Source organism: Terrapene carolina, unplaced genomic scaffold (assembly GCF_002925995.2).
Source record: "Terrapene carolina triunguis isolate 2854851 unplaced genomic scaffold, T_m_triunguis-2.0 Scaffold31, whole genome shotgun sequence".
Taxonomy (NCBI): Eukaryota; Metazoa; Chordata; order Testudines; family Emydidae; genus Terrapene; species Terrapene triunguis.
In genome coordinates this window covers 542341-558233 of record NW_020664382.1, presented here as the reverse complement: position 1 = coordinate 558233, position 15893 = coordinate 542341, and the positions used below count along the sequence as shown (strand labels likewise).

At 42.1% G+C, this 15893-nt stretch overlaps 1 protein-coding gene across 4 annotated transcripts in view; it reads right to left on the bottom strand.

The window, feature by feature from the left end:
- Window positions 1-15288, bottom strand: part of LOC112119840 (splicing factor U2AF 35 kDa subunit) — a 20293-nt gene extending 5005 nt beyond the window's left edge. Inside the window, exons 1-5 of one of the 4 annotated variants that reach the window (XM_024218666.2) lie at window positions 15214-15288; window positions 10838-10925; window positions 7064-7130; window positions 1977-2026; window positions 885-983 (exon numbers count right to left, since the gene is read on the bottom strand). In XM_024218666.2, the coding sequence (XP_024074434.2) occupies window positions 885-983; window positions 1977-2026; window positions 7064-7130; window positions 10838-10925; window positions 15214-15257 (348 nt within the window). In that variant the 5' untranslated portion in view covers window positions 15258-15288. Of the gene's footprint in view, window positions 1-884; window positions 984-1976; window positions 2027-6091; window positions 6159-7063; window positions 7131-10837; window positions 10926-11246; window positions 11269-15213 lie in introns of those variants that run through there. The other 3 variants (XM_024218656.2, XM_024218688.2, XM_024218677.2) reach the window with 3 other exon arrangements.
- Window positions 15289-15893: the final 605 nt, after the last annotated feature.

The following is a 15893-nucleotide window of genomic DNA, read 5'->3' as shown; positions in this document are numbered from 1 at the left end:
TGGCACCTTTAAGACTAACAGAAGTATTGGGAGCATAAGCCATCTGAAGAAGTGAGGTTCTTACCCACGAAAGCTTATGCTCCCAATACTTCTGTTAGTCTTAAAGGTGCCACAGGACCCTCTGTTGCTTTTTACAGATTCAGACTAACACGGCTACCCCTCCGATACTATTCTATTTATTACATTTCACAGGAAGAATAAAAGAAGGTAACGGTCTTGCGACATCTGAAAAAAACTGACTGGAATTTTATTTAAAAAAAATTTACTTGTATTGTAGTTTAACCAGTTGACACACAAATTAACACACAGTAAGACAGTTCAGTATTTTTTACTTGAGTGGACTGAGCTGATCCTGGTCACAATGAAAGTCAAAACTGAACTCAGCTATTCTAGTCTTCTCCTTAAAACCATCTAGCGTGACTGTTCTGAGAGGCTTCAGAGGAATTGCAAGACATTCTGTTTAAATGGAAACTCCTCTCAAGTGCATTTGCTGAACACAATCAGGCCCTTCTCCAACAACTAAGTAATTAACATTTAATCGAGCATGTCACAATCACACTTGTAAGTTAACAATTTTATAGTTCACCACTCTGAATTTCAATGCCCAAATGTAAATCAGACAACCGTTCATCTATGTGAAATATCTTCACAACTAAAAATGTGAGATCAAACTTCATGAAAACAAGACAGACTCACCTGTAAGGGGATGTATTTCCACTCTGCCTGGTTTAGATTCTAATATACATACATACATACATACACACATCCACTCCAATGTACAGGTATTTACTTTCATAAAGATGCCACGTTTTGAAAATGTTAATTGTGTATATTAAAGAAAATTTGTATTCATGATGTATTGCAGAGGTGCTTTTGTATCTTACCTTTACATATACATTTCCAACTAGATGATCTCCAAGGTTATCACAAACGTTCATCTCCTCAACTTCACCATATTTTTCTTCCATTTCCGTGAAGACCTCCTAAATATAGAGAAATTTATTAAAAACATATTGTGCAAATTAGATGGATTAAACATATCTACAAGACAATTAATCATTACTAAGCAGGAAGACTATTCTCTCTCCCAACACCCTTCATACATTTTTGTTCTAAGACTGTAAATTTCTGGGCAGGCACTGTATCAGCCTGTGTGCATTGACAATATCTAATACACTGTGAGTACTACATGGATAAAGTAATTAACTACACAACTAAAAGGTAACTTTTCTGTATTTAGAAAATGAGATATACAAGACACTAAAGCCATGCCTTTTGGAAAGAAAAGCCAATCTTCCAGTCTACTACACTTAGGGTGACCAGATGTCCCGATTTTTGGGTCCTTTTCTTATATAGGCTCCTATTACCCCCGTCCCGATTTTTCACACTTGCTGTCTGGTCACCCTACACTTCAAAAATTATTAATTGTTTGCTAACACTGAAGTATACTTTTTAACTCAACTGTGTGAGGAAAAAGCAGAATGGGAGACACACCAAAAATAGACCATATAGTATTTTGTTTTGAAACTTAATCCAAGGTCTAATATAAACAATAGAGTTATATGTAAATTAAATAGAGACTACAGCAGGGACTATATGTTTAATATGTAAAACTGAAGTTATACAAAAAATATCTAGACACTAACAGGATACACATTTCAGTCAAGCAACCAAATGTCTAATTTGGGTTTTCTCCCCTCTCCACCATCCTTCCCTGATCACTCCCAGCATCCAATCTTATTATCATTTAAACAGTACACTCTTTGGGGCAGGGAGTGTTTCTTGTAATGTGCATTTAAAGCACTATTTATCAGATTAGAAGTGGTAAATCTGAGAGAATTATAGTCTTCCTTTTTCGGTCCCATCAAGGATTAGCTGGAAAGTTTATTTTTGTAATTTTTCACTGCCACCAACTAAACTTTATATGTTTGCCTTTGAAGAATATAATACATTTTAAACAGTGAATTTCAACATACCTCAAAGAATTCATCATAATGTTCCTGCATTTCAACATCGCTCACAGCACCTGCAAATTCCAAGAGTCATACTGATTAGAATCAATATTTGAATGACAAGACTCTGAACATACTACAAAATATATTTTAGAGAACAGAAGTAGTCATCTACCGAAGCATAAGAGATGCCATGTAGTTAACCATTAAGGAGTATTAAAAATAACTGAGCAGCTTTGAGTCCCAAAAGAAAGGAATATCTCAGTACGTGATACTAATATGGTCAAATCAAGACAAGTTTTAATCAGCATCCAAATGGTACATGCCAAATTTAAGGGGAAAGGATTTACTTTGAAATGTGAATAATTAAATGTAGAACCCCACCCTCTATCTGCCAATGGTTTACCTACACAGAAGGCAAGTGCTTTGTCACGTTAACTATTTTAAAGCATGATGATTATTAAGATTTCTCTTCCTAAAGGCGGAGCTTTGTTTAAAGATGTTCACTCCTCCAGTATAAATACACTAGTTTGAGAAATCACTGATGTGATTAAAACTGCAGCTCATCGTGATCCATTGAATTTGTTCAGAATACAAGATACGCTTTTCTTGTTCCCTCAGTAAAGAGTGAAACTATGTGGCTTTGTGGTAGAAAGCATTTCTCCATTTTATTTTTAATGCCAATTTATCTTTCTGTAATACTGCAGAATTTTTTTTTTTTTTTTAAATGCGAGAGAGGCTGGCCATATATTCACATTAGATCATATTCATGCCCCTAGCTGGCCTTTGCAGGTGAGTGCTGCTTGCCTGCTGCTAAAAAACTAATGTAAATTAAAATTTTGCTCATTTTTCGAAGTATTAAGTATAGCAAAATAAATTACAATAGATATTTTCAGTTCTACACCATTTTACCATACATTTTATTTAATAAGTCATATATATTAAAGCCAGATTAAGTCTTCAGTTAAATGGCTTTATTACGATCAAGTAGAGTAGCTTTAAAATAGATGTGGCACTTCATGCAAGAACAATGTTTTAACCTTTAAAATGCAACACCATTGCTTTACTGAGCAAAACCTGCAATATGACAGGAGGATGATCCAATAAAGCTATGTTTATTTGCCTCAGTCGCTGTGCAAAAACAGGTGCTCTGAACCCAGTCATTTCTGGATCACAGTGCAAATCATGCCATTTAGAACAGCTTTTCATCTTTACTGAAAGATGCTTAATATTAACCAATCAAGCTACCTAAGCTTCGTGGAACTATGGACAATTTTTCTCTATAAGGTTAAAGGGACACTGGTCAAGTAGTTTAGGCTCAAGATATTTGACCTTCCAGATTCAACATGTTTGCTTTTCAAGAGACCCTTGCCTATGCAGCAATTTAAAAAAACTCCTAAACATTTAGTCAACATTCACTACATAGAGACAGTTTAATAACTAACCATATTCCCAGGGCTGTGCCAACATCAACAATGATAGCACACTAACATCTGAGTGATTTAAAAAAAACCCATCAGTTTGGGCTCCATTGGAAGAAAGGGGCATGATCAAAGTTTACCAAATGGGAAAGTGCTGAAAACTGATACGGACATTCCACTGTAAAACTAAGATTATAAAAAGAAATGTAAAGAAATTGGAAGTACTCGAGAGTGTCCCTCTAAGGTGGAAAGGGTAAGCATCATACACAGACTTCACAAACATTCAAGTTCCAGGGCTACCAGTGTCTGAACCTTGAGAAGCCCAACTACTAGATAAAATCAAGACTATTACTGGTCAAAATTAACATTAATCTTCTATGACAACAATGGAGAGGAAAATAGTAAAGCAACAACATTAAATAGCTACCCATTAAGAATATATGCAGTATTTAAATAGGGACAAAGCTGAAAAGATATGGGGAGGGTTTCAGCACACCCATTGATAAAATAGAGCTATAACTCTACCATACCAGGTATAGTTAGGCTCTGTTATACAATTACCCATCTATCAAGACAAACTAAAGTTTAAATATTAATATCCAATTCTAGTTTGGAGAATCTGTTTACCTAAAGACTCCTGCAAACTCCAGGAGGGTCTGGGCAAATAAAGTCTAAACAGCTGCACGGCAAACCAAGCAACTTTAATTCTGTGCAAATTAGTTACCAGCTCACTGAGAATTTAGCTGATGTGTAGGAAGTACCCAACATCCAACTGCATATTTTTAGCAATACACAGATAGTAACACCGTAAACATCTATAACAAAAAGCCTATAGGCCAACAGAACTTTATAAACCCATACAAACTTCATAAGCAACATTCTACTTCTAAAGAAAAGCCCCAGTTTGACAACTGACATTAAGTGTCAAGTCGATCTAATCAAGTGCATTAGTTTTGTTATAAGATATGCTGTTTATGCTATCCTATAAGTTGTTTATCTTATGAATCACATTTCACTCTGAAATTAGTATTTGATTTCATACAATAGAATGTTGTCTAATTAAATACTGGTAACCAGTGTTCCCTCTAATTGTTCCCACCCATGTGTGGAATGAATTTTGTTATGTGCACCAATATGGAGGTGGTGTGTGACACATAACCTTCATTTTGGTGCACACAACAAAATTCATGTGGTGGGCTGCAGGCAAGGGTTTGGAGAGTGGGAGGGGGCTCAGGGCTGGGGCAGAGGGTTGGGGTGCAGGGGTGTGAGGGCTCTGGGGTGGGGCCAGAGATGAGGGATTTGGGGTGCAGGAGAGTGCTCTGGGGCTACAGCAGGAAGACAGTACTCCCCCCAGCCCTCTCTCCCCACAGCAGCACCTGGAGGGGGGGGGGGAGGGGAGTGTCTGGGGGGCTGGGGCCACAGGATAGGCACCCCACCTCTGGCCCCCACAGGTCTGGCCGGTGCTAGGTCAGGGAGCGTTATCCTGGCCGTGACAGGCCCAGGCTGAAGCTAGATTCAAGGACTGCCACCCTGGTTCATGCCATGCTGCCCTGCCCGGATTCGGGCTGGGGTAGGGGAGCCCCGGCCGCAGCAGGTCCAGGCTATGGCATAGTTGGGGCCAGGGAGCCGCCCCAGCCCAGCAGGCTGGGGGCCGGACAAGGTTGGGGCTGGGGGAGGGAGGGTTCCCTGAACACCTGTGCGATGCTAAATAGGCTGCTGCACGGCCATACAGGGAACTTAGCTGGTAACTAATCCAAACTAGTCTATGATCCAGCAGTTAAAAAAGTAATAACTGAACAAAACTTTACCACCACATGCTCAATGTTCAATTTGTTATAAAATATTAGAAAAATAACACCCATCTTTTTAGTTCTAAAGCCCTTAACGTCTTTTTCTACTAGTGTCATTGGTTCAATCGTAATGACAGATCAGTAGTCACAAATTGACAATCTCAGTCATTTAACTTCTGTCATGATGCACAGTACGAGACTTTTTGCCCATTTCCTAACTACAGAAGAGTTAAGAAATTAGTTCATAACAATATCCAAACTGCTTCCTTTCCCCAAGTGTACTTTTAAAATTATTTCCTACTATGAAAATATGTAACTTAGTTCTGGAATTTGAATTTTCAAAGTAAGGGAGAATTTTCAACATGCACTTATCCAAAAGGACAGCTGCAGAAGAGTAGCATTTGTCAGTCTATTTTTATCTTCTAAAGTAGTCACTAAATGGGAGCTGCATCATTAGCCTAGGACAAATATTTTTGCAAGCAGTCTTAAAGTTCCAAATTTGAGTGCTCTCAACATTAACATAATGATGGGAAACATGTTATGGATTAAGTTAATGTGTGACTGTCCTGCTTTTTGAGCAGCGAAGTCTAATGCATACCTTTAAAACATACAGCAAAAATATGTCTAGGATGCAGGCAAGTGGCAGAGGGGAAGAAGGGGGAAAAGGAGACAGCAGTGGATCAAGACTGCTTTACAGGGGTTCCCAATTCAACCACTTTTGATATAATGGACAAATATCCAATTTCTCTTAAACAAATTCTTGTGTGTGGGGGGAGGGTGTGTGTGAAAAGGACAAAAAATTGTTGACACATTTTATGAAGCGTGGGCAGTTTGATCCATTAAACTAAAATGGTAGACCAGCTTAAGTCGACACTGAGCTCTGACAATCAAGCCCAGGGAACCAGTGAAGGAACTTGTATGAACTTACAGCGCAAACCGTCAGCAGACTGGGAAGAGTTTTGAGGGTTACGGTAAATGTTCAAGAGGGCAATGGTCTGAAATACAAAACGCAACAACTTTATATTATGGAAAAGAAATTTAACACGAAACTGGTTTCCTTTTGGTGATCGCTTTAGCCGAGTCTCAGTGCTGAAAGAGAGGTAGTTATTTTCTCCCAAGAGGGGAAATTTTCACTTAGCTGGTGACCTTTCTGAACCAACCTAACACTGTAAAGCAATAGAGATCTCATGATACTCGATTACTGTATTTTTACTTTAACAGTTACTTTGCTCACCTCCATTACAATTGAGGTGTTTACATGGAGTTCAATCAAAAAAAGTTTCCAATATAATGAATGGTATCCAAGTGTCATAGTAACAGCTGTAACATGTAAGGTATCAGCATACTCAGATGTTTGATTTTGGCCTTATTGAACAATTAGTGAATAAAACAACCCCTCAAAACATACTAAAACCAGCACAGACTCTAATGTATAACACAGTAATCATGGTATAACATGAAATCTCCATTTCCTAAAGAAAGGAAAGGTGAAATAAAATGCATGATTTTGGGCAACTTACCGTATATTATAAATATACCTAAGTTTTCATATTATATCAAGAATTTGAGAAATGCTTGCAAAGTAATCATTTAAAAAAAATGAATGCAACAATAAGTGACAGGGCTTAACAGTTACAGGATGTAATGCTCATGAACTGTGCAAATGATTTTGAATCAAGGAAGTCCAATTAGTTTATCTTTTTATAAAAGTCACTTTCTGCACTTTATAAACACGTACATTTACCAAGTTCTTGATATATGCGCAAGAAGAGTTCCATCACTTGTCCTGTTTGCAACAGCTTTATGTCAGCAGCTCAGAAGCCAACATTATTTTCTCATAATTATGAGTGGGCTCTTTAACACCATTCTTTAAAAAAATTTCTCCAACTGTGGGACTTACAGTGTGAGCCGTCAGCCGTCTGTGCACTGTTTTGGGGATTACGATAGATGTTTTGAATCAAGATGGTCTGCGGGGAAAAAAAATAAAAAGGGGAATTCTACTGGCTGCTGTGCATATAACAGACAATTGCAAAGAGACAACTATTCATAAGATATTTCCTTTTGTATTTGCAGAGTATCTTCTGAAACTGCATCCAAACCATCATATTATGAAAACAGTTTTAAATTAACCACCAAGAAAGAGCTGTGTTTGGTTTCCCTAGTGAATTGTCCCAAGTATATTTACTGAAACTGTTTATTTGAAGTAAGTGTATGACATCTTGTGTCATAAGTACAATGTCACCTTGCACTTCAAGCTGCTCAGTTATGCAGATATCCAAATTTATCTTAATTTAAACCAAATTCACTACTGTAAGCCTCGAAAAGCTGCCTTTGTATCAGTGCACAGTACATAGCATGTGATGCTGTAAAGTCTTTAAACTGTTGCCTCAGATATCAAGTTTTTCAAATATCAACTAGATACCCGCTACTGTCTCATCAAGCAGTTTCTTGGTGGAATTTCTGTTTAAATAATATAATAGTTTTAAATGTTCACGTTTTCCGATCCTTCAATAAAGATCAATATCCTTTTAGCCCTTCTGCTTTTTACTTGAAGAATTAGACCAGGCAGGCTTGAAACCTTACATTTGTACCGTTCTTCTTAAAATCAAGTTGTCTGAAAAAACAAACCATGTTTAAGTTAGTAAACTAATATTACATAAAATTCCAATGTCCATATAACTGTAATCAGCTCAAAGAGATTTAGATTTAATTACTTAATATACAAGTTTAATGTTAGTTTGCATGAACTTTCATCCCCAATTGAATTTAACTGGTGCAACACTTTTGTTTTTTGATGCCACCAAGAGATTAGAACCTGTTAAATTACATTTAAATCATATACTGATTTTACTAACACATCAACCAAACCAATACCTGCACCAGTGGTGGCAACACAATAAAATATAACCATGGCAATAGCTCTCTATTAATAAGATCTGTTCCTCAATTTTCTATCACAGCTGATTACCAATATTTGCACAAAGTCTTCCATAATTAACCTATTATCACGTCAGATTCACTAGTGACATCACAATCCAGCTTGTGTGTAAAGTCCAATGCCACACACACACACACTAGACTGTGACTTCACAACATGACCCTGTCAAGCCCAGCAGTTCACTTCAACTGACATCAGCTAAACAAGGACTAAATTGCCAGAGAGAAAATTGCTGGTCCAGGTTATCGAAACAATTACTTTTAAACTCAGGTTTAAAAAGTGATTTCTGAAAACATGTTTAAGCCAGACAGCATGGATGGCAAGTATCTATTAGATGTGTTGTTACAGGAAATCAGTGAAAGAGTTAGGAATCGAACCCAAGTCTCCCTACAACTAGGCCTGCGCTAACCCACATATACTAAACAAATTTGTAATCATCTAGAGGATAACAGGGTTATAAGGAATAGCTAGCATGGATTTGTCAAGAACAAATCATGCCAAATCAACCTAATTTTCATCTTTGACAGGATTACTGGACTTGTGGATAGAGGGAAGCAGTAGCTATGATGTATCTTGATTTTACTAACATTTTTGACGCAGTCCCGCATGGCACGCTCATAAGAAAACTAGGGAAATGTGGCCTGGATGAAATTACTATGAGGCGAGTGCACACCTGGTTGAAAGACCGTACTCAAAGAGTAGTTATAAGTGGTTCGCTGTCAAACCAGGAGGGCATATCCAGTGGGGTACCTCAGGAGTTAGTCCTGGATCTAGGACTATTTAACACTTTCATTCATAACTTGGATAATGGAGTGGAGAATATGCTTTAAAGTTTACAGATGACATCAAGGTTGGGGGAGTTGCAAGCACTTTGAAAGACAGGATTAGAATTAAAAAAACCCGGACAAATTGGAGAACTGGTCTGAATTCAACAAGAGGAAATTTAACAAAGATAAGTACTTCACTTGGGAAGGAAAAATCAAACGCACAACTACAAAATGGGGAATAACTGTGTAGATGGTAGTGCTGTTGAGAAGGATGGGGGTTATAGTAGATCACAAATTGAATATGACTTAACAGTTGCGAAAAACAGCCATGAAAAAGGCTAATATTCTGGGGTGTACGAACAGGAGTGTCAAATATATAAGACATAGGAGGTAACTGTCCCACTATACTTGGCACTGTTGAGGCCTCAGCTGGAATACTGTGTCTAGCTCTGGGTGCTACAATATAGGAAATGTGTACAAATTGGAGAGAGTCCATAGGTGAACAACCGAAGTGATAAAAAGTTTAGAAAGCTGACATCTGAGGAAAATGGTCAAGAAACACTCGGCATGTTTAGTTTTGAGAAAAGAAGACTGAGGGGGGACCTGAAATCAGTCTTCAAATATGTGAAGGGCTGTTAAAAAGTGGAATAAGATCAACTTTTCTCCATGTCTCTGGTAGGACAAGAAGTAATGGGCTTAATCTGTAGCAAGGGAGATTTAGGTTCGGTATTAGGAAATACTTTCTAACTAGAATGGTAGTTAAACTCTGGAATAGGCTTCCAAGAGGTTGTGGAATCCCACTCATTGGATGTTTTTAAGAACAGATTTGATAAATACCTGTCAGGGATGGTCTAAAGTTTATGTGGTCCTCCCTCAGCACAGGGAGCCGGACGTGACTTTCTCAGGCCCCTTCCAGCCCTACATTTCTATGAATCCATATTGTAATATTAAAACAGCTTTTAAAAATACATGGTTTCTGACCACTCATTAGCATAGCTATGTTTGCAAGAGGAATTTTAAAGCAGCTTCTTAAAATGGGAGAACTCTATTGTAGACGAGATATTACAAGCGGTCTCTCCAGGTCACGGTTAAGGCATATTAGCAAGGCACTTCCACTGTTGCATATACTGCATTTCTGTGGCTAAATAGCTGGAAATGCAGGAGCTTTCCTAACCACTAAAAATAATTTATTAAATGAGAAATCATCTCTTTACCTGCATATCTTGACAATCAGCAATGATAGAAAACAAAGTAAATGTAAGTTGGAATTTAAATGTGGAAATTTTCCAGGAGCATGGAAGATGTTCTTTGAGAGAACTGTAGTGCTAACAAATCAAAAATACATGTCAATCAATGCCCCTCTCTTTTTAGCCTAAATCCATTCCTCATTTCACAAGTAACATTTAACCAGCCACAGACTGGACAATATGTAGAGCCAATTGTTGTATATCCTTAAGCAGCTAAGGTAGAGAAGCAATTCTTCCACACTCAATGGGCTAAGCAAGTGACCGCTAACACTTTTAGCCTAGGCCAAAGATCACGAAGGGGCGGGGGAATCTCTTCTGACCATGTCAGATAAGGAAGCAAATTTGCTTTAAAAAAAAAAAAAAATCTTGGAAGTTCTCACATTTGGGATGGGTAGAACATGCTGCCATTGTTTGTGATGTAATCAATCTAGGATGGTTTAAGTGCCTAAACATCTCTGAGAAAGCACACACCTTACAGTTAGCACTGTTTGGTCTCTACTATAGACAAGCTTACAACAGCATTGCTCCCTGCAACCATTAGGGAGATAGGAGACCATTATAAATGCTGGGGGAGGAAAATGGAGGAAAAAACACTCCCTCCCCAGAAAAAACACAAAGTTTTTTGGCCTCAGTTAATTCTGGATATGGTAATTATTCATTTGAAGTGCTTAGAACCTACATTTAAAGAGATATGTACATAAATTCTACAAGAGGGAACAAACCTGGCTAAATGTTGGTTTATTGTGCAATCGAGAACATCTGTCCCCGTGACGGCAAGCTCCAATTTTGAAATAAAATGAACAGTTGACTCTGCAAGTAAAAAACAAGAGATAATTAGTTTATGGAAATACAAGGCAAGAGAATATTAATATGCAATTAGCATTTAACATAAAATGCACACTATCAACTTAACTTTAACGCACAATTACATAGGTCAATCAAACCAATAAAGTCCAAGACAGTAATGGAACTGGTTAGTTTATACTGATTCCCCCTCATCCGTGACCTGAGAGATCTGCTGAACTCCAGGACAATCAAAAGCACACAGAGCAGCTGCAATCTAAAGTACTTAAGTGTACTTATTCAGTACCTTGTTACATTCAGCATCAGTCAGTGGGAAAATATTCTCACCTGTAACCACTATTTTTTCCATTTGTTTCTCCTCCTTCCTCATCCTTTCATTTCTCCCCTTCCTCTCTCTCTCTTCATCCAGGCAAGCCCTAATTCTTTCCTCCCTCTCAGTCAGCTTCAGTCCCATCCCACCAGCTAAAACAGTCAACAGTTAAATAGTTGACAGTTAAGGGATGTCTACACTGCAGCTGGGAGGTGTGATTCCCAGCACAGGAAGACAGACTCCACTATCATAGCTCCCCTCTCTCCCTGCAGCCTCCAACACACAGTTCAATGCCCTGCTGGCTCCCAATGAAACATACAAACTGAACACATAGAATTTCTAATTTCACAAATGCAAACAACTGCTAGACCTAGCCTTGACTATTTCTCTTTATCATCAAGAGGTAATTTGTACCACAGTAGCATAAACTGCCCATGAACCAATGAGAACAGGACTTATTTACCTTGGTTATGAAAAGTAAGCACAGGCTCTAGATAGTACAGAGAGCAAGGAGAGTGAAAACTGCCAATAAGTGCTATATGCATACACAAAGCATAACCTTGCTTTTGTCTCAATTTACTTTTCTTTATCCATACACTCACAATTTACAATAATTCCTTCATATTTCCTTTTGTCGAGCTGAAAAGGAAACCAACTTGTTTACTGGCTATGTCCCCACTGTCCCCCCCCCGACACACACACCTTAACTGTGGTATGTTCACTACAGCGACTAAAAAGCAGAACTTAAATAATTGGTAAATTTCACATTGTAGCTCCAGCTGCAAAGAACAGACAGAGGAACAGAGTGAAAAGCACTTAATTCTAATGGGCTGTGCATAACACATGTTGCATGTTGACACCAATGATTTTAATAAATTCCACTTTGCAGTCACAATTACAGGCATGGAAGAAATCTGAAGGGTGTTCAACTGTACATTTGGGCTTCTAGGCAGCAACTTCTATCACCAGATCACAGCATGAAACATTCAGCACACATTAAAGATTATATTCTAATTCACACCTGGCCTACACCTAGAATTTAGGTTGATTTAGCACAAAACTTTTCACAGCCCTGAGCAATGTAGCTAGGTTGACCTAACCCTCACTCTATGCATCCGAAGAAGTGAGGTTTTTACCCACGAAAGCTTATGCCCAAATAAATCTGTTAGTCTTTAAGGTGCCACCAGACTCCTTGTTGTTTCTAACCCTCACTGTAATCACAGATGGGAGAATTCTCCCATCAACCCAGCCACTGCCTCTCAAGTTTGGTCTACAGTGGCTCTCAACCTTTCCAGACTACTGTACCCCTTTCAGGACTCTGATTTGTCTTGTGAACCCCCAAATTTCACCTCACTTAAAAACTATTTGTTTACAAAATTAGACATAAAAATACAGAAGTGTCACAGCGCACTTCTGACAAACTGCTTACTTTCTCATTTTGTATTAAATTTTAGTTTGTACTGACTTCGCTAGTGCTTTTTATATAGCCTGTTGTAAAACTAGGAAAATATGTAGATGATTTGATGTACCCCCTGGAAGACTGCTGCATACCCCCAGTAACATGTGTGCCCCTGGTTGAGAACCACCAGTCTACACTAGCAACTTATGTCGGTATAACTACGTGGCTCAGGGGTGTAGAAAACGCACACCCCTGAGTGACACAGTTATACCAACCTAACTTCCTATGCACTATGTTGATGGGAGGGCATCTCCTGTTGACAGTTACCACCCTCTTGTGGTGGATTACCTACACCAACAGGAGAAGACCCCTCCCATCGTTGTAGGTAGCATCTTCACTGAAGTGCTCCAGTAGTACAGCTGCATCAGTGCAGTTTTGCTGCTGCAGCATTTTAAGTGTAGACAACCCTCAGAGATGGATATATTACAGCAGTGGTCTCCAACCTTTTTATGCACAAGATCACGTTTTGAATTTAAGATCAACCCAGGATCTACCCAACCCCTTCCTTGAGGCCCTGCTTACTCCATTCCCCCCCTCCCTCTGTCACTCGCTCTCCCCCACCCTCACTCACTTTCAGTGGGCTGGGGCAGGGGGTTGGGGTGTGGGAGGGGGTGCAGGCTCTGGGCTGGGGCCAAGGGATTTGGAGTGTGGAAGGGAGCTCCAGGCTAAGCCTGGGGCAGGGGTGCAGGAGTGAGGGGTCCAAGCTCTGGGAGGAAGTTTGGGTGCAGGAGGGGGCTTAAGGCTGGGGGTTACGGTGCAAGAGAGGGTGTGAGGTGCAGGCTTCGTCCGGGAGGCGCTTACCACAGGCGGCTCCTAGTCGGCAGCGCAGCAGGGATCAGGCAGGCTACCTGCCTGCCCTGGCCCCACCCCACTCCCGGAAGTGGCTGGCTAACCGGCCCCTTCCTCCACTGCAAAAGAGACTTGCCGGCAGCAAGCCACTTCCAGGAGCGGCGTGGGGCCAATGCAGGCACCTGCTGTGCCACTGGACTTTTAGAGGCCCGGAGATCATGATCGACTGGCAGAGGCTCCAGGATCGACCAGTCCATCACGATCGAAGGGTTGGTGACCACTATATAACTGCGATGGAAAAACCTCTTCCATTGCTATAGTATGTGTCTACACTATAGCAGTACTTGTAGTGTAGACATACCTTCAGATGCATGTCTCAGAAAAAAGAAAAGAAAACAGAATACTGAGTTCACTCCAAATCCAAAGCTAAAAGCCTAACTACAAAACCTCTAATAATTCATAATATCCTCAACAATTTCAACTCAGTGACAATTTCAAAGTTTCATTTTCAGTTCTCCTCACAGAGGATGAATGGGACTGATGTGGGGGTAGGGGAGGGAATCATGTGCAGTCCCTAAAGGGATCAAAAATGCTTGCACGATTAACATCAATCCATTCCATCAAGTAGGCAGCAACATTAGCAAAATTCAAAAGCCACATACCCTCATTTTCTGACAGAAGGATGACCATGAGCCATCAAAAATCCACTTGGGCAATGACAGAATCAACGGCATCACCCATTTCTACAGAACCTAAGCTTGTTTTTAAGAGCAAAGCTAAACAAACAAGCAAAACTGCTGGCCGTCGAGTTTGCAAAAATGAATCTTCCAGACATCAATCAAGTGTAACGAGGATGCTGTGCTCATTCAGGAGCACTAATGTAACGGCTCCAGGGCCTTTACTGATCAGAGCTTCACGAGCAGCAAAGCAACAGCAGAGCCGGGAGGGTCGTTTTCGCTATTGTAACCCAGAGCAGCAGGACCTGGATGGACGCGGCCGCAGGGTGTCGAGGAGGAGGCTCTATAGAGGGCGGTGCGGGGAAGGGAGCTACTAGCTTGAGCAGACTTTGAAAGGAGCCCTCGGCGGGGCGCTGGGCCCCATCCCCAATTGTTCACGGCTCCAACCCGGGACACGAGGACCCGCCCGGCGGGAGGCGCGCCCCAGAGCGCGTGCCCGCAGCACGACGGCAGACTCTGACCGCCAGGGGGAGCGCGGGAGAGCACGTGGGGCGCTGCTCCGCGCGCACAGAGTGTTCCCCTCCCTCCCCCCGAATGCGGAGGTGTCCGGGCCGGCTCCCCATGGGGATCGTCGAATAAGCGCGTGGAAAGGCTCTCTGTCGCGCGCAGCCCACTTGGCGCGGGGACAGTTAGCTCCGCTTCCCCACACGGCGGTTACCCACTGCGCGCGCGGGCCTGGTCTCTGGGAGGCAGCGCGCGCCGCCCAGTTTCCTCTCCCACCCACAGGAGGGAGCGCGCGCGCCGCCACGTTCCAATCACCAAGGCCGCTCCGCCTGCCCCAGGACGGGAAGCAATAAACTGCGGCGGCGGCGCAGGCTGGGCGCGCGCACGCGCGCTCCATGGCGCGAGAACCCAGCGAGGACCGTGGGGGGAGACCCCACGTTGAAACCCATTATATGAACAGGCGCCACGAGCCCGAGCCCCGCCATCTCTCCCCTGCAGGGTACCCGGAGCGCTGAGCCGCCGCCGGTGGCGCGGCTACGGGCACAGGGCACTCACTTGTCCTTCTCTGTGCCGAAGATGGAGGCCAGATACTCCGCCATCTCCCACCACCGACCGACCGCCGGAGAGGCCCCGGCGCCGATTGAGTGCGTCACAGCTTCGCGCCGGAAACACTCCACCCCGCCCACCGCCTTCCAGCCACTGACCAGAGCATGGGGGAGGGGCTGCTACCATCCGCGCATGCGCCTCCACCGCCTCACCCGCTTCCCTTCCGCGGCGGGGGCCTAGGGCCCGCGTTGTTCTCAGACTCAGTCAGCGCGGGCTCCCTCAGCCCCGCGCGCCCAGCCTGGCCCCGCCCCCAAGGCTCCCGAGCCCTACGGCGGCCCGGCACGTGCAGACTCTCCATATGTCACGGGACTGGCTCAAATCAGCGGGGGTCAAACCCCAGCCGGGACAGGAGCTGCTCGTGCAGAGCTTCCCCCCCCCCCCCGCGGGGTCTAGTAATTGGGAATCTTAGCTGAGGTTCCCACCTGATCAGGGGACTCCCGGCGCTGGCGCTTTCAGGGCAGCAGCTCTGCACTGTCAGACTCCTGCTGCAGTCACAAGGGTTGGCAACACTGGCTTGTGCCCCTGGCCATAAGGGTAGCCAAGGTCCAAATTTCTTGGTCAAGGTCCAGACTCCAGAAGAAAGTAATTTTAAAAAAAGGATGATCATTAAATAAAAAGATTTCAGGGTC